Raw genomic sequence first — 25,917 nt, 5'->3', positions numbered from 1 at the left:
CAGGTATGTTGATCTCACAGTTGCAGCTGTTATGCATATAGAATTTACCCTAAATATAGATTACGAGCTGTTGCAAAAATGCTTATTAGTATACCCATGATATTTAAAACTACACCCTTGCACCAATTTAACATCACTTTTATTTTTTATGTTATTAAGTGTAGTACAGAAGAAAATAACACATTTATGTAAACTTCATCTAAGTTAAATAATTGCTTTTTTTGTTCTGAGCATCTCTGGATCCACACTGGATGCAGAATCCCTTTGGAGCTCAGCACATTTGTGTGTGTGTCCGCGCAGGTTCAATCAAGCTAATCCAGAATACGGTAACGAACTGGAGTACCGAATCATGTAACAAACATCATCAATCACACAAAACCGATCGAATAAATTGACGTATAGCGCAAACATCTGGAAAATTCTCCCTCAGTTACACGAGCAAAAACAGCGAACACAAAAATGCACTCATGCCTACAACAAATATACACCAAAAAATTCCCTAATATTTTTTTTTATAGCTTCTTGAAGAGGCTAAGAGGTTTGTAGCATGATTCATATAATATACTGTATATAAAACTTTAAACACTCATCATGTGTGCTGCTACTCTTCTAAATATAGAATTTTGCTTTCAAAAGCTGGAGCTCTTCCGTACATTTGCATGCAAGAATTATAGACATTTGTTTTTACGTTCCCACAAATAATGTATCGTACTTCATCTGTCTATGCTGGCGACGTAGAGTAACAAACAGAAAAATGAAATGCTCTGCCATTAGATAGCAAAAGAAATAGCTATCTGTTGCTATTCATTTACCGGAACAATAGCTTTGCATTTTAAAACTAAACAGGCCGTTGTCAATATTTCCATACATTTTATGCTTGAGGAGACGTTTCCGATATAAGATATGTGCCATGGCGATATAAAGGTTGGGAAACACTGTGCTTCACGTCACTGCTGGCAAACCCAGCTCAGTTGCAAAAGAACAAAACGGACGTCAGGGGTTCATTCGGAGGTGACAGTGTCCTGAGGAGGGGAAGATGGCGGCGGCGACGACGGTGGCGGGCTGTTGGTGAACATCAACTTCCTGATAATGTCGGCATAGAAAGGTCCATACACAGCCTTGTTGTAGTTGACCAGGGAGAGGAACTTAGCGGCCAGGGATACCAACTCGGAGCGGATGGCGGTTAAACCTGCGGGCGTTTGCGCCAATCTGGCTTGAGGTTTGGGATCGCAGATGAGCGCCATGAAGTAGTGCTGCACGCGGTCCTCTGCGGACGGAGAGAGACATTAGGTTGGGATTCCGGTCAGGAAAACCGGCGGTGAAGAATCCGAAACATACCGACGAGAGTGCGGATGGGGTTGTCCTTGTGGGCGATGCTGCAGATCTGGCCCGTGAGGGTGTCCTGCTGAGCGGGGCTCAGCGTGGAGTAGCCCCTCTCAACTAGCGACTTGTTCAGCTCGCTGCAGATCTGAGAGCTGACGCCCATTAGCGCCTCTTGTTGGCTAATAGTCCTGAAAAAGCCCACACGAAAATGGCATTGGTATGGTCGTAGTTTGAAAACCTTGAGGGTAGGTGTGCACTCACGGGTTGTGCATGTGGTCGAGGAGCACGGCCGTCATCCTCTTGAGGCGCTCGGAGAGGGCCGCCACGCCCTGGATGGGCCCGCCTACTGTGCTGTGGACGATGAGGAGAACCTCGTTGACCGCCTGCCAGCGCCTCAGCTCCGCCTGCACCTCTCGCAGACGCCCCTCATCCGTCATCCACGTCTGAACGCGCCACAAAGAAAAGCATTTAGGCAGGTTATTCTGCAACAATTTTGGCCTGTTTTTGTGTCAGCCCCCCCCCCCCCCCCCCCCCCGTCTCTGAATTGTGGATCTGGGAAGCCCATTGAGACACTTTTGTGATTAACGGCTTTCTATATTAACTTGACTGATTGAAATCATTTAAACTTAAACTGTTCGGTTCATTGAAGGCATTTACAAAACCATTTCAACATGAGCCTACTCACCTCTGGGAGAGGGTGCTTAGTGGAGTCCCACATGAGGATGTGTAGGAAGGCCGCATTGAGGACTTGGAAAGGTCCAGGTAAACACGGCTGTCCTTTTCCCCGATTGCTCGGCATGGTGGTCAGTAGCTCCTCAAAAGTCATTTTGATCCAAGCGGTGGTGTTGTCCAAAGCACCTAAAGGAGACGCCACCACACAGAAATCATCAAACATGAATGTCTTCATCTCGTGGTCGGTTGTGTTAGCGCTCCACCTCACCGGGTGTCTTGTCCAGGATGCTCTGGAACGTTGCCCTCTCGTACTCCACACTCTGCTTCTGCATGACTGGCCGCAGGTTGTCGATGGTGAGGTTGACAAAGTCTGCCTTCATCAGGTCCAGGACGCGGAAGATCTCCCTAGTGGGCGAGGCGCTCACGTCGGCATGAATTCGCCGGAGACGCACGCGGGTCCGTTTTACCTGAAGAGCATCACAATGTTGCCCGTGCTCTCCCTCAGCTTCTTAATCTCTTCGTCACGGACGGGCGCGCACAGCTTTCCCATGGCGCTGATGACGTACGAAGCGAGGCCCGCAATGTCCACGGCGTCGTTGTCCACCTGCTGCCTGATCAGGTCCATGTCCAGTACCTCCATGATTTGCGTCCGCATGCGGTTGGCGCCGGGGTTGAGGAAGGACAGCAAAATCTATCCAACAGGGGGACCACGTCGCATCAGCGACAGGAACAAGTTGATTATTTTTTTATTTTATACCTCTCGGATCTCCTCCAGGAGTTTGATGGCCTGCTGGTACTCGGGCGGGTCGTCGTTCAGCTCCGACTCTAAGATGTCCCAGAATGCTTTGTGGACGTTGTCGCGAACCATCTTCCATAAACTGGAAACACAGCAAGTGAACGTTGCTCGACTTTGAACTTTTGAATTTCGGTGTATGAGAATGAAAACCCCAAAATGCGCGTCAGACACATACCCGTGCTTGTGTAGACATGTTTCCCAAACTTTTTTTTAAATGAGAAAAACCTCCCGACACACGACCTCAATTCAGACTTTGTCAATGTGAAGTCTGGGCGTGTTTAGCACGTGATCCTATTGCATGTGTGGTGACAGGTGGATACACAGGTTTGTCATACCTTCCACCAACCAACTAGTTGAAATTGTTTCGCGTTGTTCTGCCTGTCACTACATGTCGCTAGCAAAGAAATATGAACAAAGATGTTATGTGTCATACATTAGTGATGCTTTTCAGACCACTTAAGTGGCACTGTGGTTGGGAATCACGCTCCGGTTGATTGTGCAACATTTGAAAGTTGTTTTCCCGGGTACGTTCGGAGCCCGAACTTGTTTCACGATGGGAGTACAAATATTTGCGTGCAGCGTGAGACTCAACAAGGGCAAGGGGGGGTGGGGTTGATAACACCTTTACATGTGTGATAATTACCTGTCCTCGGGCAGGGTGTGTGGCTCCAAATGGAAGTCGCGGTTGACGACTATCTCGTGGAACAAGGTGAGGTTGGAAAGGTCTCTGGCGGAGCCCATCACCTCATCCAGGGTGAGCGTCTTGGGAGGGCTCGCTGGTCGGGAACCGACAGAAAGTAAAATTTCACATTACTTCATCTCAACTCCCACTTTCACATATAAAAAAAGAAAAAAAACCCCAACCACATCTAAGAAAAGATTTTTGGGCACTCACAAGATGGCGAGCAGTGCTTGCTGGAGCCGTCGCTGGTGAAGCTCTCGCGCGAGCAGTCGGTGTCGCTGGCCGACGCGGTGCTGTCGCAGCGCCCCGACGACGACTCAACATCGCTGCCCTGCTCGTCGCCACTGGAGGTGGATGACGGACGCTCGTTGTTCAGGGGCATTTTCAAGCTGCCAGGCAGAGAGTACAGTTTCATTACAAACCTTAACTTCGGGCTTGAGAACCCTCATTTGAAACCCTGACCCTTGTTTGAATCTTTTGCTGCAAGACCACCAACTTCTGCTAGGCCCATTGTTATGGAAACGGTTGCTACATGATGCAAGCCACAGTCAAAAAGAAAACAACAACAATCCACTTTGGACAGCAGCTTGTTTTCACTGGGAGCGAGATCAAGTGTCTCCCCGGTAACGCGCGTCAACTGCAGGAACCAGTTACATTTGAGGTCTTTTTGGAGTAAAAAGTGTCGGAGAAAATGTTCCCTAGAGGCAGCAAGCTGTGAAGAGGATAAGAGCAACCCATCCAGCTGTTTAGTAAATCTACGGTTATCTTGATTATCTGGAATAACATGTTCTTTAATGAAGTCGTAATTAAATGTGCATTCAGTTATCATGTACTATTTTTTTGCTTTATTTTAGAGTGGCATTCTCCCACAATTGGACAGGTGTCTAATATTATCTAAGGCCCCCCGGAGTGCTAGTCCTGCTATCTGGAGCTAAAAATGAATGCCCACTCCCACTTTGGTTTAAAGATAGCACTATAAAGGTTGCTCATGTGTGTGTAAATGTGAGTGTGTGTGTAAATGTGAGTGTGTGTGTGTGTGTGTGTGTGTGTGTGTGTGTGTGTGTGTGTGTGTGTGTGTGTGTGTGTGTGTGTGTGTGTGTGTGTATGTAGCTCATTACATCATCCACACGAGCATTTAGGTCACGTAAAAAAACAGCAGTCTAATTTCCGTGGATTATCCAGAGAGATTCCGGACTAGGGATTATTTCTGGCATCTGCGCTTCTATCACATATCCAGTATAAAAACGGCGACATTTGTCTATTTTGGAGCACTACTAGAGTCCTGTTTATACATGTTTACTTGCAGTCTGTGAGGGAAACAATCATGCCAAAATAAATGGATTTTAGACCGATTTTAGGAGAATGCGTGTAGAAAATATAGGATTTGTAGTATAGGCTGAGGTGTGCATCAATGTTATGATTGTGGGCTGCAAAGTGTCAGAACAAAGAGGTCCAATTGCTGCAGCACAATGTAAACAAAGCAGTGGGTGAAAGAGGCGGGTCTTAAAGAAACGGACACTTTTCATTGGCTAGTGCCGCCCGTCTATCATCCCTACATGGAAAATCTTTGGTTCCGAGCACAGCACATGGACCAAAAAAATATCCACACACTCGTGAGAACAAGGTACACGTGATCTGGACGCATACACAAACAAGAACAAAAGCCAGTGAAGGTATTTTCAAACAATCATTTAAACCAACTAACATTGCTTCATAAAACCATTGGCATACTTTTAGGGTTGTTTTGACGGTTTTGTCTTATTTACAATACAATTGTTTTTACATTAATGCGTCGTTTTGTGTGTCGTAAGGACGAACAATTTTGTATTTTTGTTCGGGTTTGCGGGAAATAAAAACAAGCTGCTACTATTTCGAAGATTCCACCGCAGTTCTCATAAGAGAACAAAACTCGCATTCGAGCGAGGCGATAAACGAATGCTTCGCGACTGGTTAAAAAATAATCAAGTACATTAGAAGTGTGTCCTTACCGTATTTAAGTCTCCCGAAATGGAGACTGGTAAAAAATAGTTGCTTTGAGAAGCGAGGCTGTGTCGTTTCCCGTGTTGTAATCTTGACGGTTTAAAGGTCCTACAACTCGGGGGAGCTCCAGGCCGTACGGGCGAAACCATTTGTGACACGAGGGGGTGACGTCTATGAACATGCGCACAAAAAGAACGCCAGACTGTCATATATCCCATAAAACGTTAACAGCATCAATGCAGCGACAATAAACATTGTAAATATAAAAGATATGCCACACATTTTGACAGGAAGTTGAATAGATGCGTGATATATGTGTCACCCCTGGGTGAAATGGTACGCTCTTTTTGGCTACATGGAGGAGGTCATTGTTTACGGATGTGACTTCACTAAGGAATAAAATGACAATTCTCGTCATTGAAGGAGACTTTATTAGACATTCACGTATTCCCTTTTCGTATTTAAACGAGTGAAGATTTAACGATTGTCATTATTATGTGATGTGTAAATTGCAGTTGAGCGACTTTTCTCCATCACAAAATAACTACACACCGCTGAACGATTGCATTATTTCCTTTATATGTACACAGTTTCACCGAACCACCGCAGATCATTATGAAGTCACAGAGAACACACAAATTCCAGCAGTAGTGGATGTGTGGTTGGTATGACCAGAAACTTTCAGAGAGCGGCCTCCAACGGAAACACAAAATGACAACTGGGCACATTTAATTTAAAATCTAAGAGTATCTGATGAGCTGGGTGGACATCGGAGGTCAGTGCAGTATAAACCATCAGAGATAATCATTATTATTGCACAAGTTTCATCGCCTAAGGCCTCTCAAGCTCTCACACCCAACAAAAACTGCAGAGGACCTCTCCACACCACCTAATGAAAAAAAAAAGGAAAAGTTTTGAAATCGAAATATATCGTAACTTCTTTTACTATTTAAAAGTGACGATAGGAATGGTACACTTCATGTGTAAAATATTTCTAAGACAGACAAAAGCTCAACGTTCATTGGTCACCTTGACAGAAAGTAAGACAATCAATTTAAATCCTGTAAGGCACAAGAGCCTACAATGCACCTTGTTAGCATTAGAGTCTAGCTACAAGTGATACTCCAGTCATACTGCATTTAAAGGAAGGTAAATGAGAGCGTGTGTGTGTGTGTGTGCATTGTTACTGCTGCTGCAGATTTGTTGCCATGGAGATGGCCTGCAAAATGGCCAACCTTCTCGGATGCTACACGTCGAGCTACCTCCTGCCCGAATATCCTTAAAGAGTCTGAATAAGGTAAATCAGATTCATAAATTAACTCAACTCCTGTGCGCGGCCCACAGAACATCAAGTAGAAAAGAGTAAGAAACCCACAGCTTTGTCGAAGACAGCATACAAGAAGTAACACGTTGTCCTTCAAATACAAATGGGGTGCAGAATGTGAGCACGATGAAAAATAGACACGGTAAAAGTGGACTCTTTTTCAACTTCACATTGGGTCTATTTCAGCCAAAAAGGTCTTTCAGGTCGCTGTTGGCGGATGTGCTGTGCTTCAGTCCGCTTTGGTTGGCGCCGGTGGTGGTTTGAGAAAAGTTCTGCGGGCTGAAAAAAGGGTTCGCTTGCATCCCGAATCCCGCCGCCGGCGCCCCCGGCAAGGCGGGCTGAACGTTCTGCACCGGAGTGAACTGACCCAGCCAAGGGGTGGCGCCTCCGGGCGCCATTTGGTTCAGGGAGACTTTGGGCTTGTTGGATGTGAAAAGGTTGTCCAGTGCCGACATATTCATCTGGCTGTGGTTCTGCGCCAGGGCGCCAAAGTTTGGGGTGCTGGCGGTGGAGGCCATGCCGCCGTAACCCGGAGGCCGCATACTCATCCCCATTCCTGCCGACGGAAAGCCAATTGCCGGGTTGAAGCCGTTGGACACCGGGGCGCCCATGGGGGCTCGCGGTGTGTTGCTCACGGACATTCTGTTCAGGGACGCCATGTTGGTGAGGAGGCTGCTGGTCAGATCTTTCGTCTGCAAGAAAAACACACAAGAATTAAGGCGATATGCTTTTGTGCTCTTTCTGAGCCCCTCTAAGACGCCACCAAAGCCACGTCTCGATAGGAAAGTAGTACGATAATCGATGTCAAAGGAAGTATTGTTGGAGTGACGGATTGTAAAAATACCTGTGAGTTGGCCGAAGCAGCCGGTTTGATACTCTGTGGTGCTAGTGGCTGCTGACTCCTCAGTTTGGCCGCCTGCTCCTGCTCTTTAGCCAGTCGCTGCTTCTCCTCCAGAGTCAGAGACATCTGAAGGCGGCATCGAAAAGTCGTTCATGACAAGAGCTTCATTTAAAAACAAAACAAAAACGTGGACTTCTTACTCGATTAGGCTGCGGGGCTGCTGCGGAAGATCCGTTCTCCTTCCCGTTCACCCTCGTGCTGCCAAAGATGTCATCAATCTGAAAGAACATGAAACACAATCAAATCATTCAATAACTTTTCTCGCTCTTGACCGGAAATAGCCTCACCTGGTGCGACGACGACGGGTTCTTGGCGTCCTCCGATGGCTTCTCTGTGCCAGAGATGTTCAAACTCCTGACGGGAGACGACGGCAAAATATTAGAGACCAAGGAGGACGCTTTGGCGTCGTCGGCGTTTCAAATGGAAAATCACCTCTGCTGTTCCTGCATGATGTGGAGCTGCTCCAGCTTGGTCTTGTGCTCGGCCTCCATGCGACTCAGCATCTCTCGTATGACCACCATGAACGAGTTGAACTGCAACAGAAATAGGGTTGTATGTTTTAGTTCATTGATACGGTAATTTCATAGTACCCTTTTATTGACCTGCGCAAACCCTGATTTTACAATTTTACACGGACACCTAAAAAGTACCTGATTGAGGTTGAGGTTGCCGTCGATGCTGAGTGACACCAAGTGCGGCAGGGTCTTGGTGGCCAGGTTCTCCTTGGGGATGCCCAGCTTCTTGTGACTAAAGGTGCACTTGTAGATCCCTAAAGAGGTGGCAGGTAAGGCGGCAGTTAAATAACATTTTTAAAAAGACATAAAATAAATCAGGCAGACCAGGATGAGAAGCTCACCCAGGATTCCCATGAGCACCGCCGGTTCCCTGGAGGGGATCTGCTGCAGGAAGGGCAGGATCTCGTCAATGACAAACCACTTGTCCATGTATTCCAGGATCTTCCCCAGACACACCAGCGAGTTGACGCGCACCTACGTGGCCACAGGAAGGGAAACGTCACCATGGCCATTTGTGTGTGTGTTTTCAAGAGAGGCTGAAAAAGACTCACGGCTAGCGAGGATGTCTGCAGGCAGGCGGATTTGATGCGAGGGATGAGGGAGTTCTTGATGGAGGGGTAGTCGATGAGGTTGGTGAACGTCGGGATGATGTTGAGGCACAGCTCCTGGAAGGCGCCGCACAACACACATCATATGCAACTGCACGTTTGCGCCACACTTGGACAGCAGCTTTGCATTTGTGTCCCGCTGGTTCACTTTTTTTCCTTCCTAATATTCCAGCGCGGTTCATCGAAAGCACTCTTCCCATCATGTTATTGTGGAAGCGCAAGACAAACGTTATTTCGCCACACACACACAAAAAAAAAGGGCCACCTGGATCTGCACAGATGGGGCTTCCAGAGCTCGGTAAACCATCGGCAGCACGCTGTTCTTGATGTCCTCCGCCGGCGTTTTGGTCAAGAGCAGGTCCATTTTTTGCAGGAAGATCAGCAGAATCTGGACGGCGACGCGGGCAGGGTTAACAAAAGCACTTACTGCCCAAGAAGGTCAAACAGCGGCTGACCACCTACCATGTTACTAGCCTTAAGAAGCATGGGAGGAAGTAGAAAGACGCGTCTGATAAAGTGCCGAGAGCACGCGCTTCCGTGTTTGGCTTTTTCTGGAGTGAATGTTGGGGTCTAACCTGGATGGGCTCCTGCTGCTTGAAGACGGGCGTGAGGTCGGGCAGGATGAGGCGGACGTACTCATCCTTGGTGCACTCCTCGGCGATGAGCAGCACGTTGGGCAGCACGAAGGGCACCATGTCCGGGTTGACGAACTCCGAGGTGAGCGCCGGAAGGATGCGGTAGACCACCACTCTCTTATCAGGACAAAGCACACAATGGGATTTCTCGTTTTTGTTTTGATTCTTAGCATGTCATTAATTTGAGATCACCTTGGGGAGTTTCGGCAGGACTTTGGGGAGGCCCTTGTAGAACTGTGACTTCTGCAGATTATCCCGCTGGAAGAGCGAGTCAAAGTACTGCAGCGTCATGGCGCCCACATCATCGAAAAATGGTATCTGTTTCCCCCCGCCCCCCCACACGGGAGAAATCAATCAGACGTGTGGAAGACGAGGATGAAGTGAAATCACGTGCCGGCGCCAACCTTGGTCATCTGGTCGGCGTCGGGGCGCACGTTGGGCGTGACGCTGAGCAGCATTTTCACGTGGTCGCGGACCTCCTCTGGGAGCTTGTTCAAGAGCGCCGGACTTATGTTGGTGAGCTGCAACGAACCAGAAGTGTACGTTAGCGAAGCCAAGAGCGCGTCGGGGCTGCGTCGTCGGCCCTCGGCGCCCACCTGGTCCAGCTGCCGGCTGAAGCTCTTGAAGATGTCGTGCTTGTTGACGGCGAAGACGGGCTTGCCCTCGTTGAAGACGGCGTGCGCCACCACACCCAGCGAGTACATGTCGGAGGCCGTGTCGCAGCTGACCGACAGGATGTACTCGGGCGCGAGGTACTCGGGGTTGGGCAGGCACAGCGGCGGGCGGTTGGGCTCCCATTCTTTACAGACGTATTTGGGCTGCGGGTGAAGCCGACAAAATGGCAGACATTCTGTATTTATATGTGTGCGCATGTCATGGCAAATTCCCACAAAACAAATAAAGGTCATGTATAGCAGTCCACAGACGACATACAAAGCACTACCAAAAAAAAATTTTTTAAAAAATGGAAAGAGGAGGTCTCATTTCACTCACATCGGTGTCTGACGGGTTACTGGATGAAATGCTGAAATCAAAACCCATTATCTTCCACGATCCACTCTTGTTGAGAATAATGTTCTCCAGACACAAGTTGCCGTGGACCATCTTTACTCCGCTGTGCAAGAAGGACAAACCCTCCGAGATCTAAAATGACATAAAAATGGAGAACTAAACATCTGACATTGAATCCCATAGAGTTTGAGGTACTTTCTTGTTACCTGTAGCAGACCGTATTTGGTCTCTACGTCATACAGCTTGTACTCCTTGATGTCTTTGGGCACGGGGCTGGGCAGGTTGTCCCAGTGGCCGAGCACGTTGGACAGACTGGCGAAGACTGGCTCGGTGCAGAAGGCCAGACAGTCACTGGGGGTGGAGGGGGAAAAACCCCATCCCAAAACATTGACACATTTTCCAATTTGTGACATCTTGTTTTCCTTCGGTGTGCGGTCAAAATGAGCGGGAGAAACTGAAGAGAGTTACGTGTGGAAAAGGCACATGGTGCAAAGTGAGTGGGCTTACTGGACAAAATGACAACAAAACAACATTAAACGGGTAATAGCTCAAATTGTGATGTAATACAATACAAACCTAAAAACAAAAACAAGAAACTTTTGTCCACGTTATCAGCTGTGTTTGGGAACGTTGGAAACAAATTTAAACATTTGCAGACACACAAGAGTGAGAAAGTAGGATCGGGTGGGAAGACTAATGTTTTCTTTTGGGCCATTACAAAACATTTTCATTTTGTTTGCTTCGTGGCACAAATGTCGACCGGTAAGTCATTTTAACCTATTTTTAAAACAGCAATGAAAATTTCCGATGTGCTCTTTGCTCTCTTTGTGTTTCTCCCACCCCGCGTGGACATACAAAGAGTTGACTAGTTACCGCGACTCCTCCAGAGGGTGCTGAACGGTCAGGAGACGGGGGTGTCGCAGTCGGGTCAGCTGTTGGACCCCTCGCTTCAGGGAGTCCACGATTTGGTCCTTGTCAAATTTCTGGTACTTGTCAATCATCTTCTTATCAAAAACAAAAACGGCCACTTCCTGGGAATGATAGAATGGATCCTCGTGAGCATTGCTGTCACTACAAAGGGGTGCGATCATATGACACACCTGCTTGGTGGATTTCTTGGTGCCGTTGTAGATCCTCCAGCACATGCCGGGACCGCCGCTGGCGATGTGACGGCCCACCTCGAACTCCCGTGTGACGGGGTTGCCCATGACGGCGCTGGTGACGTCGGCCGTCACTTTGGTGACTGTGCTCTTCAGCTTGTTCAGCATGGACTCCATTTCGAGGCCGGAGCGGGCAGCTGCAAGGAAGCCCGGAGCCCGTTCAGATCTCATGTTAGGTAAGGTGTTCACTTTTTTTTTTTTTTTTAGATTAATCATCATTTAAAGAAATGTCTTTGGGCCACGTCTCGCCAAATAAGGCTTTCAACCTGCTTGAAAGGGAAGTTGATGCTAGGTTAGGCAACGGGAAGTCTGATAAAAGATCACAGCTGAACAAATGTTGATGTGACTGAGCAGGATTTGGGCTAAATTGAGCTGTGTTGTGATGGAGGCAGACATGAAATGAAAAACTGAGTCTGTACATTATTGTTCTCCTGCAGTCTCTGGGAAATCTAAGGAATGGATTTGTATGCATGCCAGAAACCATTTCAGTGTTCTTACATTAATTATGATCACATTTTCCAGGCTCACTGTCAACAACTGAGGATTTTAATACACAATCCGTTAATTATTTAGTCGCGGTATTCTCAGCAGGATCTTGGGAACGATTATTTCCACTTCAATACTCCTTCCTACTGTTTGGAATACCTGTATGAATATCACTGAACATACAGATCATGAATTTAATACAATCACATCAATAACATTCTTGATGACGAGCTCGTCGTGTCACGGACAGTTCGCAGACAGCGATAACGCGATTTACTAAACAACGGCAGCTCGCTAACATTTGAACACAGTTTAAATATTTCTATTAAAGATTCGAGGAATAATTCACCGTGGCAGTCGTGATGCGAAGCTAACTAGCCGACAATGGGGAGCAACACCGCAGTCGTAAACGATCAAGAGTCGCAAACTGCCATTTGGTCACATGGCGGTAACTTACACGAAAACCGTGCAAAATGTCTCCCGGTGACTCCTTTGAAAAAGCTCACTCCCCGAGGAGCGCTGTCACTGGCGTGAGTGTCTCACAGCCCTCATGATTTGACGTAGCCCACAGTTTGAGCTAGCAAGCTAGGCTAGGACGCCTGACAGTGCTACTTCCGGGTTGACGTACCTAAGCAACGTCATGTTTTCTGGGCGGGTCACTATTTTGCAATCCCAAATACTGTGTCACTCCATGCGGTCACTTTTTTGCAATCACAAATATAACTAAACATGAATTTACAACGTTGAAACTTGATAACTAATGGTCAGTGAATAAGGTATCAAAGTTTACTGAGCAACAATTTAATTCAAGATAAACATTTACATATTTAGTCTATTCCCTGGTTTATTAAACAGTTGTCGACGTCACGTTTTTTTCCCAAGGTCTTTGGGCTCACCATTTCGCAAGCAGCACAAATGCAATAGTTATTTGAACTACATGGTAACTATTTCGCAAACGTATTTACACATTACAAATACACGAATTGACTACTTTAAAACTAAACGTCAGTTTATTTGAAAAACATTTTTTTATAAGATATCCTTTATTTGTCCCACACAGGGGAAAATTACAGCCTCCAGCAGCAAGAATGTAGGCAGAAAGAAGAAGAAAAAACAAACAAACACCGTTCAATTAAGTGCAATATAAATACAAAATGGATAAATCGCAGTGCTATTTACAGTTGTTTTCCACATCATTTAATTATTATTAATATTATTGTTGCTATTTTTTATTCAGCAGCCTGACAGCAGTTGGTAGGAACGAGCGTCGGCATCTCTCCTTGCAGCGCGGGTGTAACAGTCTCTGGCTGAAGGAGCTACCTAGTGCTGTCAGGGCGGGCTGGAGAGGGTGGGAGGGACTGTCCATCATAGCTTTTAGCTTAGTTAGCATCCTTCTGTTGCCCACCTCCTCCAGAGTGTCAAGGGAGCAGCCCAGGACAGAACTGGCCTTCCTGACCAGTCGCTCCAGTCTCTTTCTGTCCCGGGCTGAGATGCTGCCTGACCAGCAGACAATGCCATAATGTATGGCCGAGGCCACCACCGAGTTATAGAAAGTCTTAAGGAGCGACCCCTGAACCCCAAAAGACCTCAGTTTCCTGAGTACGAAGGGTCGTCTCTGTCCTTTCCTAATCAGGGTGTCCGTGTTTGTAGACCAGTCTAGTTTGTTGTTCAGAAGAACACCTAGGTACTTGTAGGAGGTCACCCTCTCTATGTCCATACCCTGGATGTTCATCGGTGCTGATGAGGACTGTTTCCTGCAGAAATCCACAACCAACTCCTTAGTTTTCCTAGGGTTGATCTGGAGGAGATTCTGCTGGCACCAGTCCACAAAGTCCTTCGTCATTCCCCTGTACTCCCGATCGTCCCCCTCTGTAATGAGGCCAACAATCGTAGAGTCATCGGAGAACTTCTGAAGGTGGCAGTTTGGAGTGGCTTGTCTGAAGTCCGAGGTGTAGAGGATGAACAGGAATGGAGCCAGAAAAGAATCAACTCTATCATAAAACCTTACCTCGATGGTGCAATTTGTCTCGAAAACTTCGCGTTTCGCTATTAAGTCGTCGAAATCGCGGTGTCAAATCAACCGCCATTCTTGTCAAATATGTGTCGTCATTGCTTTTTTCTTCTTCGTCATCTTGCTCAAGGTCAAATGTCGTCGACATGCGCAAAGCACACTGCTGCCATCTGCGGGCAGTCATGTGGCATTGTTCCCTTCAGGAATACGATGTCGCCGTCTTGTGGTCAACATCAGAAATGCTGTCGGTGACACTTTCCGGGAACGAAAAACAAATGAGCCATTTTCCCTTTGTGTCTCATTGCTCGATTCTATTTTCATTTCAGAAATACAAATGGAAAAATCAAACAGTAATACAACCTTTCCTTCCCTCTTACTTTGCAGACAACAAACGAGAAAAGCAAGCTGTATTTTCATTTTAACACAAAAATAAAAGGAGTAGTTTCTTTTACATTTTTAGTATCTGTTTCCTAATGTAATATCCAATTACCAAAAGAGACCTGGATGTATCACATTTGTACACAATAAAAACAGTCCACAAAACCAATAAAAAAAAATACTAAGTTCTATATTATATACACATACTTTCCACACTCCTTAGTCACCCGTAGTTGGAGTGTCTGTTTTCCTTTTGACAGCTGATCTTTTGAGCCTTTTGCATGACTGACTGTGTCCGTGGTTAAGTCCCTTGGTGACCTCGCCAGAGTGTCCAGCAGCGAGGCCCTGTCTTCCACTCAAGCCTACCTTGCATCTGGCTCCGGACCGCCCTGATGACAAGCTGGCGTTTGGGTCGCGGGCAAACATTTGCAGGGCTGTGGCGATCTTTGTCGGATTGTTGTGAATTTTTTGAAAGGCTTTTACCGCGGCCGCGGCTGAGGCTGCAAGGGACTTCTCGCTCTTGACCATAGCTGACAGCTTCTGGCACATGGCTTCGAATTCTAATGCTGCCGCTTGATGCAAGGCTGAAAATCAATAACTAATAAACTTAGTGAAAATAATGGCCCAAGCAAAAAAACTAAACAAAAAAACCTCACAAAAATTATGTGTCCATTAGGTTGAAGGTTTCTTTCTTTTTTTTTTTTTAAGAAAAAAACCCCCCTCTCATTTGGCTGACAGTTTTGGCTTTCACTTCAGCCTTTGTCAGAGCTGTCACTGCTTCTTTGTGATGTGTTAAAAAACCCCAACAACAACATGGGTGGGGGAGCAACCTTCAACCTAATTCAACCAATAAGACATGATGAATGGAATAGCACCATTCAGTCTCCACTTTGAATATGTGTTTGAACTACTTGCCTTCCTCTGAAGCATCCTCCTGCACATCGACAAGTACCACCTCCATTTCTGGTTCTTCCGGCCAGCTGTCATCAATAGGCAAGAGAAATGAACAATGAACACACTTTGATCAAGCACTCATTGAGAAGAATGTCACATTACATGTAGCAGTGATCAAGAGTTGGGCAGAATGCTCCGTTAGCTGTGGTGGCGATGACATAGCCGCCCCCACGATCCTCCTCAAAATCGAACTGCGCCACATCCGAGGCTGGACGCTGTGCTTCCAAAAGTGACTCGGGCACGTCAATGTTGTGGTTGTGGTCATTGCAAATGCTCACCATTGTAGGAAAGATGGGCAGGTGAGAATCTGCGCTTCTGAGGAGACAAAAATGTTTGCTCGAAAACCTGTACATCAACTATGTCACCAGAGTGACAGCAAACCTACGTACAGACTCTGCCTGCCTCTGCTCACTTGAGTGCGGAGCAGCGTCACGCTCATTTTAGCTGGACAGTCTGTGTTTTTGCTCTGGCCAGGCACTTTCACGGGCCCGCGGGGTCTTGTTTTATGCTGGCACCTGTAGTCCACCTTCAAAGGACAATGCCAATACATATATTTACATACATATCAAATTGTGATTAATTGTTAATGTTCCATAATCACCCAGCCTTACCCGGAAGTTGCATAAAGCAGAAGTTACCTTAAAAATAACTTTCTGTCCCTTAGTGGCATATGTTCGGTCCACCCTCCAGCCGACTCTGTGCGATTTCAGCCACAGCTGAATTTCCTCTTTGGATGACAAGACCATCCGAAAACTTGCCTTAAAGTCAACGCGATCATCCGTCTCTCTGATGAGGTCGAAATCGCAGACGTGATAATCGTAGTTTACTGGCAGATAGTCCTACAAAAGAAACATGGGAAGCATGAATGCGTTTGGAAATCTAGTCATTGAAAACAAGTGGGCGAGCCGTACCTTCAATGCAGGAAACTCCGAAATATTCTTGCTGAGGCTGGTGCAAGTGAATCTCTTCTTCTCGCAAGAACTTGAGGCCATATTAAAAACAAAAAAACATTTTGCGTTACTCCTTATATTGGTGGTGATAGACTCCCCATGCACAAACATCGTGTACTGTGTGTTGTGTATATTTTACTCTCATGAGCTCCTCCTTCGGGATGAGTAGTTACGCCACCAAAAAAAAACTTTTCATAAGTCACCGCACTGAATGCATTGCAACAAATTTAGCTCCCGTGAGTTAAACATTTACTTTGCTGTTGTTTGGGCGTTAGCAAGCAAATGAAAACATCCATTTCCAACGATGCCGGCTGCTCCTCTATCATGTAAAGTGTCATGTGGGTTGAACGGAGCGATAAAATAACTGGCCTTACCCTTTAAACCCACTCAATCTATTCACGCCTGGTTTACGAGCTGGAGAAACGGGGAGCGTGTTTGCAGGCAGTTGCATGTCTTCAGGCTTGCTGCAGAGGTTCCTCCAGAAAGGAGCAGTGGATACCGGAAGTAAACCCACGAGCGTTCTTGGCAGGAAACGCCCCGCTGAAACGTGATTGGCTGCTGCATTATTTCAGGGCACGCCCTACTGTATACAAACAGGAAGTGAAACGTCGAACATTTACAGTACACACAACAAATGTTGTTTGAAAAAAGGTTTATAATTGTGTGGTATTGTGTGCTTTTTGCAGCTGGCTTCTCATAGTATCGTGGGAGATTGACATATTTTCCCAAATTTATTACACTTATCGTATTTAAATAAAAAAATGGCAGGAAAAGGGCGAGAAATGCCGGGACTCAATATAGTTCAACCATTCAACTACAGTAATTGGATTTACCTAATTGGTATCGTACCAGGGGTGCGGGGGGTACAAAATGTATGCATTTCAATGCAATTCAAAAGGCCAAAACACACAATCTGTCAAATCACAATGCCTTTATTCCGTTGTTGCGTCAGTGGTACAATGCTTTGAAAACATGCAACCACTTGGAATCGTGCATGACATTGGGAATGTTCTTCACAGAGACTAACATATGACAATGTGTGGTGTGTTGCGTCGCTTAAACACAAAGTTTCTGGTTAAACAAGAACATAAAAAGAAACATTGACAAAAGGTATAAAACAAACAAAAAAAAAAAGCATTGAAACACATTCATACAATAGAAAATGTTTTGGTCGAGCCTCTCCTGCTCTTTTCCGAGGCCGTGGAATGTGATTGTCTGACGTTGGAGCAGGAACAGAAATCAATGGAAGCTGATTTAAGACTGAGAAATCCTCATTCGAAATCTTCTGAACATAAACACTTCCTTCCTGCGAGGCGTCCGTCCGTGTATGCTGCCTCAGCGGTCGTTAAGCTTCTCATTGTAATCATAAGGCCTGATAAAGTACATAGTGGCTCGTCCTTGGACTAGCGGGAGGCACCCTGATTTCTACTTGAGCGTGCATAAAAGCAATAACATTGTTTTTAAGTCATTAAAGGTAAAATGGCTGCTTTGCCGTTTTTTCCCCCTACATTTATATATTTATATAAAAGTTTGAAGGCATCACGTGCACCTGCTTTAAAGAGGAATGTCTGAAGCTACAAATAAAACAAACATAAATAAGAGAATAAAAAGTCATAATGGCCTTTTTGTATAGTCAACACTGCCTGTTGGTGGAATGTTCATGAATACAAAAAAAAGCAAAATAGTTTTTGTTTTGAGTACAAGAATGTTAAGATACGACACTGTATGATGACCATATGATGAGTTAACATACACTACCCAGACCGTTGCTGTGCTATTGTAAGACATAATAAATGTGACTTGAGCTAAATTCTACAAGTGCTTATATTTCTGTCCCGAAGTGGTTGGAATGAAAAAAAAAAGTGTGAAGCTTCTTTGCTTGAAATATAAATTAAAGAGAGATGGAATGGAACTTTACGAGTTGAAGCGATGTCACCCTGGGAAAGCTTGGCATGAATCTACTCTTTCAACTTCACTGCAATTACTTTTTGAAGATTTTATGGTCATAATATCCAATTTTCACAGCATTTTGGTTTCTTTTAGAAAGCAAATATAAAACGTGCAAAGGCACCTAAAGTGGCCACCGTACAAGAAAAACAAACCAACCCCCCCCCCCCCCAAAAAAAACAAAAAAACAAAAAACGTGATGTTTGTGTACAATGCTGAGACGTCTTTTTTTGTTTTTCTTTCTGGGTCCCTCTTTGGGATGGTGGCCATTTTTTTTTTCTTTTGGTCGTCAAGCCAAAGTCTTGGATTGTCGTGGCTCCTTCTGGACATTAGTGACCCATACCTGAGTGGGGTTGAGAACAAAGACCTCAGTGGTTATTGAAAGATAGTCAACACGGTAAACAACACGTTGACTGGACTCACTCACCATTGGTGACTGATTTGGTCTCGCCTCTTCCCGACGCCTGACACACAAAAACAGAAGCAATTATCGTACTTGTTCATCCTACCGACAGCGTCCCCTTCAACTACTGTCACAGAAGGCAACCAGGAAGCACGGAAGGAAACGTGACCCAAAAGTGGACACGGGTGGGAAAGACGTCCATTTGCAACAGTCCAAACGCAAGCGTGTGTGTGCGCGTGGTGGGTGTGGACAGTCTATCCTTGTCAGCTGACATTGTTTGCAAATGCGAGGTGATGGTGGTGAACCCAAAGTGCCCGAGTGGAAATTGAGCCACATTGGAAGCAGATGCTGTAAGGAATGGCTCCATTAAGGCAATAATAAAAAGGTAAAAAAAAGCAGAGTGCAAGCGGAGCAGATTTGTGACTCCTGGGAGCGAAAAGGCCAATTGTGTGAATCGGCCATCGGCGAAAAGCTCGCAGTTGGACAAACTCTTAAATGAAACTGCAATTTCCCATTTGAATTTTTACGAGGCAGGATTTACACCAGGATGGCATCTTGTTGGTTTTGTGGAGCGTCCGTTGACTTACGCCATACTTTTAAAACAACCCCCCCGTGTAAACTCATAGCCTTTACTAATGAAGGTCATTCGCCCTAAAGTCATACAACGCTAATAGATTAGCTGTTGCGATCATGCTACGTTGCAATTGCCATTTTTCCAACCCATAATAAAATAATCTCATTTCTACAGAACAACTGCTGTCCAACTGGTGAAGAGAGGAAAAAAAAGAGCCAATAAGTGATAGTGTGGCGGCAAGTGCATTTTTTTTTTTTTTTTTACCTCGGGAGGCTTTTTCCATATTGTAGCGAGTACATCAACTAGCTATGAAGAGTTCTTTTAGGAGAAACACAAACATATTGACAGTACGTATGCTTCTACAAAAAAACTGCAACAATTTAATCACGTCGGTTAACCGGGTGCCGCTGCAGTCGGGACACGACAGCCGCAAGTTAAACGTACCTTGGCCGGAGAGGAGCCTTTGTTTTCCCATAAACTCCTCTTGTTGGTCACGTCCACAGGTTTCAGGTCCTTGGGGGGGGGGGGGGGGGGAGTCAAAAATGTCATAGCTGCGTCAACTGCTGAACACTCGTTGCACTCGTGTGGCCACAACCCATTGAAAAAAAAATGTGTGCTTCCTCTAACGTGTGCTTCTGGGAGGGCTGAAGATGATATAAAAAGTTTTTATATGGTCGATATGGCGCGTTTTGTGCGGGTCTGGAACGTGTCCTCCCCTCCCAGTGTTAAACGCTGGCTCACTGTATGTCCAATAACTGCCACTGTGAAAATCTGCTGTGCTTATTTTCACAGCAGCCAGCAGATGGCAGCATAAATCACTCGATTTTTACTGGCAATTCATTTGCCCCTTCTCCTGCAGTTCAATCGGCATATTTAGGCCAGTCGGCATGAGCTCATATTGGATCTTCATAATAACTTACAAGAGTGTACGCTTATAGAAAAGGACAAGCTGATTTCTATTTATTTTTAGCTTAAAAAATAATAACATGACCGCTTTTACGGCACCTCCAGGCTGACAAACTGAGCTGCTGTGTTAGGAAGAAAAAAATAATGCCACCAGGCTGACAATTTAGAGTTACGGACAGGCGCTGCCATGGCAACGACCTACCGATGGCCTTCCTCCCGACGCCTTGCCGCTCTCGGGGGTTTTATTCAGCCATTCGTTGATGCGGCCCGCCACGCCCGTCTTTATTACAGCTGCTTCCTGTTTGGGCAGAGGGCAAAAAGGTGAGCACGCGGCGCTGAAAAGGCGGCCTGCCCCCCCCCCCCCCCGCCCCCTCTTTCCAGCCGACGATGCACCCGCGTTACCTTAAAGGCGCTGCCGCTGCTTCCTGGCGAGCTGAACACGTTGCCTTTCTCCCACATGCTCTTGATGTTGCGTATGCTGTCCGTCACCGCCGGGAGATCCACGGCGCCCGAGCGAGGGGATCGCGACTCCTTGTTCTCTCGCTGCGAAAGCGACAAAGTCGGCGGGGATTAATTTGGGGGCCCGCCGGGGGCCGCGACACATTCCCGCCTTCAAATCAACTGCAAAATCTGCTGAGCGGGAGCGAAAAGGAATGGCAATGAGGGAGTCGCAGGCTGGGATGGAGGACAGGTGGGAGATGTCTGGGGCAGGGAATGTGGCCACGTCAACACTCGGATGGGATTCAATTCTGGAACCGGCGCAAAACGAAGCAGCGGCATAATCAAATGCGGTGTATTAGGGATGAACGCAAAATTGAATTGCGCTAAAAAAAAAAAATCAAAACAACTTTGCGTTACAAAATGGCACGAGCAAGTATAGGCTGACCTGAGCGGCCGAGGTGTACTGCTCCAGTCGGTTGTCGATCTTGGACACCACAGGGCAAGGGGACATCTTTACTGCGCTGTTTGCAGTGGCGGATTGCGGGACAACAATGACTTGACTTTAAAATTGTCTGCCTTGCCAGCGGACATTTACATTCCTCTCTGGCCAAATAGGAGCGCAAATAAAAGCTCGTGTCTCGATTCGTTTTACCTTCTCTGGGCCGACTTGTTGAGAAACTCGGCACGCTCTCCAATCTGAAAGGCAAAACGTGACTAATGAGCAATTCCGGTGACGGTTCGCGCAATCAAGAGCACACCGCACCACTCAAAATTCCAATTCCAGAACATTTTACGGGGAAGACGTCAACAATCGGTCACACGTTGTTTGCCCACTGCCAAGTGAAATAGTATTACGTATCTAGCTCATGAACTTGAAACACACATGGTCTTTTCTAAGTGCAGTCTGCTGACCTGCAGGGCTTTCAATGGGCGCTGAACGAATTGTGGGAGTTCCCAAAATACTCCCCGACAGGAAATTCCCTATCCCCCCCCCGACCCATTTTGAACAGCTGCGGCCATGTGAATGCCGTTTACAGTAATCCTGTTAACCCTAATCGCTTTCCTGCATCCTCGCAGCCAGGCGGCTCCTCGTGTGGCCGCGGCGCACGGCTGCGCGTTATCGCCGCACACGCAGCCCGTCAGGCAGGGAAGCTCCGTCGCGTAAAGGCTGATAATGTGGACAAAACCTCCTGGGACTCTGTTTACTCCACTCGGAGGTGACGGCAGATAACCATACATATTCGTTTTGGTTTTAAATAGCGGACACACAGAAGCGATGTGAGAAATTGGAATTGAAAAAAAAAAAAAAAAAAACTCCATCAATTTGCCTCGTTCCGATGGAAACACCCAATCACATACTTGTGATGTCGGTAATGTGTAACTTTCCTAAAAAAACGTCCCACCAAATCGTGTCATTTTCTCTCATGTAGTCGGCTAGCTTACTGCTAATATTTAATGTTAAACACCAGAGACAGGCTAACAGAAATTTGCATTGAAATTAAAACTCACTCCAAAACTCAACCTCTCCCAACACACGAGATAAAACTAAAAAATGGATCCAATTCTCACGCAATAGGGCAGATGCTAGTCTCACATACTGTATCTTATTATTGATGAACAATACAGAAACCATTCCAAACACTGACACAGGCGGGAAAGCAACTGACCTTGAGGGAGGAGCCGCGAGGGCTGACGCACTTAAAGGGTTTTTCGTCGCCCTCCACCGGTTCCTCCACCTTTTGCCTCTTCTCGGCCGCCTCCGCCCTCCTCCTCTCAATCTCCTCCTTCATCTTCCTCTTCTCCTCCTAAAGAACACACACAAGGAAACGTCTTACGTACAGTGCAGTGTTTGTCGTATGGTGTTCCACAGGGTTGAATTTTGGGGCCCCTGCTGTTATTGACCGTCTTTGTTTTTTTTTATGTACATGATCATGAAGATAGTGGGGGCCTTTCTTTAACAGCTTGAAGTCTTTTTTTTTTTGTTGTTGAATTGTTCAATATTTGCTCCACTGCTGCTTATTGTAAAAAGTGTGTCGAGTTGACTTCACGGCCACCGTTCAGTGAGACGAAATGATGACGAATTGACACTTTAAATGTGTTCAAAGCATATGGAAGCTGGTTCTGCAATGTCGCGATAAACGCGGGCTCAGTGTGTAGCGACAGCGTGCCGCGATTAGCGGGCAGACTATGAACTGCCCTTTCAAGCTATTAGCGTATGGACCATTTGTACTCGTGCTGAGGAAGGCCCGGCGCTTGGTGGCGAGTCGCCCGTCTCCAAGCGGCCTTGTCTTGCTTAATTAGTCTCCCTCTATCCCCGGGCCCTCTTTTAATTACAAATCAAAAGGCCTCATTAACATGACACAAGACGAAGAGGATAAGGGGGTTGGTGGGAGGGAGAAAAGAGCCACCACGTATGCGGCCAAGACCGACAAAGGCGGGCGGTCTGGCTAACGAGGAGAATACGGAGCTGTGTGAGTGGGAGGCTGACGGTGGAAATGAACAGCACTGCACAAAGAAATGTTAATTGATGGCAAACATCTAACATATCTAGAAATATAATTTAGTGCAGACAATGTCAGGAAAACAAAAACCCTTCTCCGAATCAGGCCGGTCGGTGCTCTCCCATCGCTACGGTAACCAACGTGAGCAAAAGGTGAGTGTCAAGACAAAGCCAAGTGGATCGAAGATGAGCTACCTCCTCTCTGGCTTTCCTCTCAGCCTCCTCCTGCTTCCTCTGGCTCTCCTCTTCCTCCAGCACTCTCCTCCTCTCCTCCCTCTTCCTCTTCAGCTCCTCCAGCTGGGCCTCGGACTCCTGCTGCTTCTGCCGCATGCGCTCAAACTCCTCGCTCTCGGCGTCTTCACGGCGGCGCTTCAGCTCCTCCAGCTTGCGCTCGGCCTCCAGGCGGACGACCTCGTTGTCGTCGTCATCCGGCCCCTGGTCGGCCAACTCCTCGGGGGAACGCGCGCTGCCTCGGCTGCCGTGCAAACACAATGTGAATATTTCAACCCGCGCCGAAAGGCATTTTGGCACTCGGACAGCACGCGCGCACAGAACGAGGCCGGCAAACACCTTTCAAGACAGCGTTACCGCTCATCCCAAAAGCACATTTTCTCCACCACTTCGTTGCTTAAAATCTGATTTCGATATGCCTTTCAATTATTTCTGTTGATGCCTGAGGCAACATTGGCATGCTTGGAATAACGGCTTGAAAAGCAAATGGCTGAAAGTTTCGATGCAAGAGCTTTTGTGACGTGCACATTTTTTTTTTTAAAGTTTGGAAAGCAACGTGGTTATGAGCCATCAGGTGGTCTGACCTTTAGGAAGAATATTACAGCGGCCCGTTCCCACATCTGATATGAGGTGCATTAATCATGGCCGCTATCTACTTTTCACCATCGCAATTTCTCACCGTCTTAAATATCATTTTTACATGTTGTGCATATTTAATCGGCAGTCGTATTTGGTTTCCGGGGGCAGTGACACGCTGATGTGAAACGCACGCACGCACACAAAAACAAAACAAATGTCAATTTTCACCCATAGGACTGCTGGGTTTAAGTTTAATGTCGAACTTAAGTTCAGGTATTTCACGTGAATTAAAAAAAAAGAAAAAGTGATGAGGACGAAACTGTCTGGCCAAGACATGTGCCTACCTGGGCGTCCTCTCAGGTTTCCTGTACTGTTTTGGAGTGGCCTCCTCCTCCTCCACCACGGCCTCCCCCCCCTGCTGCTCCTCCTCCTCCTCATCATCATCATCATGAAGGCCTCCGTTCTGCTTCCTCTGCTCCTCCCTGCTGGGGCCTCTCTCGTAAAACTACAACGACACGCACACAAACAAGCAAGCGGTAGGTTAGCTGCGGGTATCGGGAGGACGGTAAACGCGTAATAAAGTCTCAACTCAACTGTATTTATAGAGGACTTTAAAACAGCCATCGCTATATAAAAAGTTCCTCGCAAAACATCATGAAACGGCCAGTTATTGAAGTCGAAAGACAGACAACTCACCTCTTCTCTGGAGTAAGACCTCCTTGGCTCCGCCTCCATCACTTTCTCCACCTCGGGAGCCGCCTCCTCTTCTTCTTCTTCTCCGGCCGCCTCAGGCTCCTTCTCCTCTCTCCACGAGCTGTACGTCTTCTCCCGACGCCAGGAGGAGGACCTTTGCTCCTCCTCCTCGTCCTCCTGCGTCGCTTTGCTCCTCTCGCCGCCGTCGCCGTCGCGGCCCTCCGTCTCGTCCGGCTGACTCTGCTGCTCCAGCGCCTCCTTCAGGCGACGCTGCCTGCGCTCTTCGCGCCGGGCCATGCGATCCAGCAGCGCTTGGTCCTCGTCCTCGCCGCCTCCGAAAGAGCTGCTCACTGAGATGCTTTCTGGCACGCTATCAGGAGACAAAACACGGGACAAAGATTTGAGGCAAAACGACAAAGCGTATCAGGCTGTCAATCAATATGCTAGGTCAGTCGCCTTTTTTACATATATGGATGCGTTATTCATCGAGATAGGGAATATTTTCATGTTTTTTTTTTAAAATACATGTTTTAATTCTTTGGTTGTGGACAAGATGGCTTTTTATGTTTGGTTCTTCAACTGTTCCTTTCTGTTTACCAGCTGCCCGCATGCCCCGTGGCACCATGCTGCTCCCCGGTGGTTAGTTTTGAGACTACACCACGGAGCTCAGGGAGAAGGATCTCCCGATCGTCGTGCAAGATGTCTTTACGTGCGCGGAGTGCCTCGTCGAGTGCACCACACGCACCCTAAGAGCAGTAAGCGCACACTTGCCCTGTCATGTGTCGGCTCTCGGTTGAGATGTGAAAAATTGCCATGCGCGCTCATCTAATAACAGCTTTTAAAAGAAATAGCGATCTTAAAAAAAACAACAAAAAAAAAACCCACCCATACTTGCCCACGGGTTGATATGACGATAAGTGCTGTTAAAGAAATCAAGGGCCGGTGAGCCAGGAGGAGACATTTCTGTGGTGCGGACCTGCCCGCTCCAGCCAAACGCTGACAATTTGGCTCCATTGACGGATCCTCGCCACAGAAACGCTTGAAAATAAAACGGCGGGTCAGGCCGAAAATAAATCTGAGTTGAAAGGTTGGATTTAAGAAGGGAAAGGATGAATAGCTCTTTGCTCTAAGATAGCCGTAGACACGCCCAATAGCGAGCAAGCGTATCTTTGGAGAAAAAGACCGCAACAGCTGGTCAGGGCGAGGCTATCGCTCCCTCGCATCCCGCTTTTGTCGTCCGTTCTGCTGCATGAACCA

At 46.9% G+C, this 25,917-nt stretch overlaps 4 protein-coding genes and 1 long non-coding RNA gene across 10 annotated transcripts in view; 1 reads left to right on the top strand and 4 right to left on the bottom strand.

Moving 5' to 3' along the window:
• Positions 1–122: 122 nt before the first annotated feature.
• tcp11l2 (t-complex 11, testis-specific-like 2) lies at positions 123–5,613 on the bottom strand. The gene is made up of 10 exons (XM_086103677.1): positions 5,462–5,613; positions 3,687–3,862; positions 3,435–3,567; positions 2,753–2,873; positions 2,463–2,686; positions 2,264–2,400; positions 2,009–2,181; positions 1,585–1,766; positions 1,339–1,511; positions 123–1,267 (listed from the first exon to the last, which is right to left on the bottom strand). Exons 2-10 carry the CDS (start codon positions 3,853–3,855, stop codon positions 1,002–1,004), a joined length of 1,578 nt encoding a protein of 525 aa, XP_085959803.1. The 5' UTR covers positions 3,856–3,862; positions 5,462–5,613; the 3' UTR covers positions 123–1,001.
• LOC147186289 (uncharacterized) lies at positions 4,938–14,555 on the top strand. Its single transcript, XR_015099364.1, has 2 exons — positions 4,938–5,146; positions 11,579–14,555. It is a non-coding gene; the product is annotated as an uncharacterized LOC147186289 (long non-coding RNA).
• On the bottom strand, positions 6,009–11,724 carry scyl2 (SCY1 like pseudokinase 2). Of its 2 annotated transcripts, XM_086103670.1 has the most exons (18): positions 11,548–11,724; positions 11,321–11,478; positions 10,654–10,798; positions 10,430–10,579; positions 10,033–10,254; positions 9,841–9,957; positions 9,629–9,754; positions 9,377–9,553; positions 9,264–9,275; positions 9,067–9,189; positions 8,745–8,858; positions 8,535–8,667; positions 8,329–8,447; positions 8,111–8,211; positions 7,966–8,032; positions 7,819–7,896; positions 7,622–7,744; positions 6,009–7,469 (listed from the first exon to the last, which is right to left on the bottom strand). In XM_086103670.1, exons 1-18 carry the CDS (start codon positions 11,722–11,724, stop codon positions 6,960–6,962), a joined length of 2,652 nt encoding a protein of 883 aa, XP_085959796.1. In that variant the 3' UTR covers positions 6,009–6,959. The 2 variants fall into 2 exon arrangements, with proteins under 2 accessions (XP_085959796.1, XP_085959797.1); XM_086103671.1 differs by lacking the exon at positions 9,264–9,275.
• LOC147186288 (uncharacterized) lies at positions 14,409–16,891 on the bottom strand. Its single transcript, XM_086103678.1, has 7 exons — positions 16,761–16,891; positions 16,348–16,417; positions 16,075–16,275; positions 15,826–15,962; positions 15,539–15,751; positions 15,398–15,462; positions 14,409–15,066 (listed from the first exon to the last, which is right to left on the bottom strand). Exons 1-7 carry the CDS (start codon positions 16,835–16,837, stop codon positions 14,702–14,704), a joined length of 1,128 nt encoding a protein of 375 aa, XP_085959804.1. The 5' UTR covers positions 16,838–16,891; the 3' UTR covers positions 14,409–14,701.
• A 411-nt stretch (positions 16,892–17,302) lies between these two features.
• cald1a (caldesmon 1a) overlaps positions 17,303–25,917 on the bottom strand; it is a 29,296-nt gene continuing 20,681 nt past the window's right edge. For 4 of the 5 annotated variants that reach the window (XM_086103672.1, XM_086103673.1, XM_086103675.1 and 1 more), the window contains 11 exons: positions 24,664–25,030; positions 24,312–24,472; positions 23,353–23,632; positions 22,325–22,462; positions 21,310–21,353; positions 21,103–21,178; positions 20,619–20,759; positions 20,419–20,514; positions 19,755–19,823; positions 18,761–18,797; positions 17,303–18,676 (listed from right to left, as the gene is read on the bottom strand). In XM_086103672.1, coding sequence (XP_085959798.1) covers positions 18,663–18,676; positions 18,761–18,797; positions 19,755–19,823; positions 20,419–20,514; positions 20,619–20,759; positions 21,103–21,178; positions 21,310–21,353; positions 22,325–22,462; positions 23,353–23,632; positions 24,312–24,472; positions 24,664–25,030 — 1,423 coding nt within the window. In that variant the 3' untranslated portion in view covers positions 17,303–18,662. Of the gene's footprint in view, positions 18,677–18,760; positions 18,798–19,574; positions 19,629–19,754; positions 19,824–20,418; positions 20,515–20,618; positions 20,760–21,102; positions 21,179–21,309; positions 21,354–22,324; positions 22,463–23,352; positions 23,633–24,311; positions 24,473–24,663; positions 25,031–25,917 lie in introns of all 5 variants that reach the window. The other variant, XR_015099363.1, reaches the window with a different exon arrangement.

The sequence above is a fragment of the Hippocampus guttulatus genome, chromosome 22 (assembly GCF_054856545.1).
Source record: "Hippocampus guttulatus isolate MCC_2025c chromosome 22, RoL_Hgut_1.0, whole genome shotgun sequence".
Lineage (NCBI taxonomy): Eukaryota > Metazoa > Chordata > Actinopteri > Syngnathiformes > Syngnathidae > Hippocampus > Hippocampus guttulatus.
Note: the sequence above shows the minus strand (reverse complement) of the source record. Positions and strands in the feature narration are given on the sequence as shown.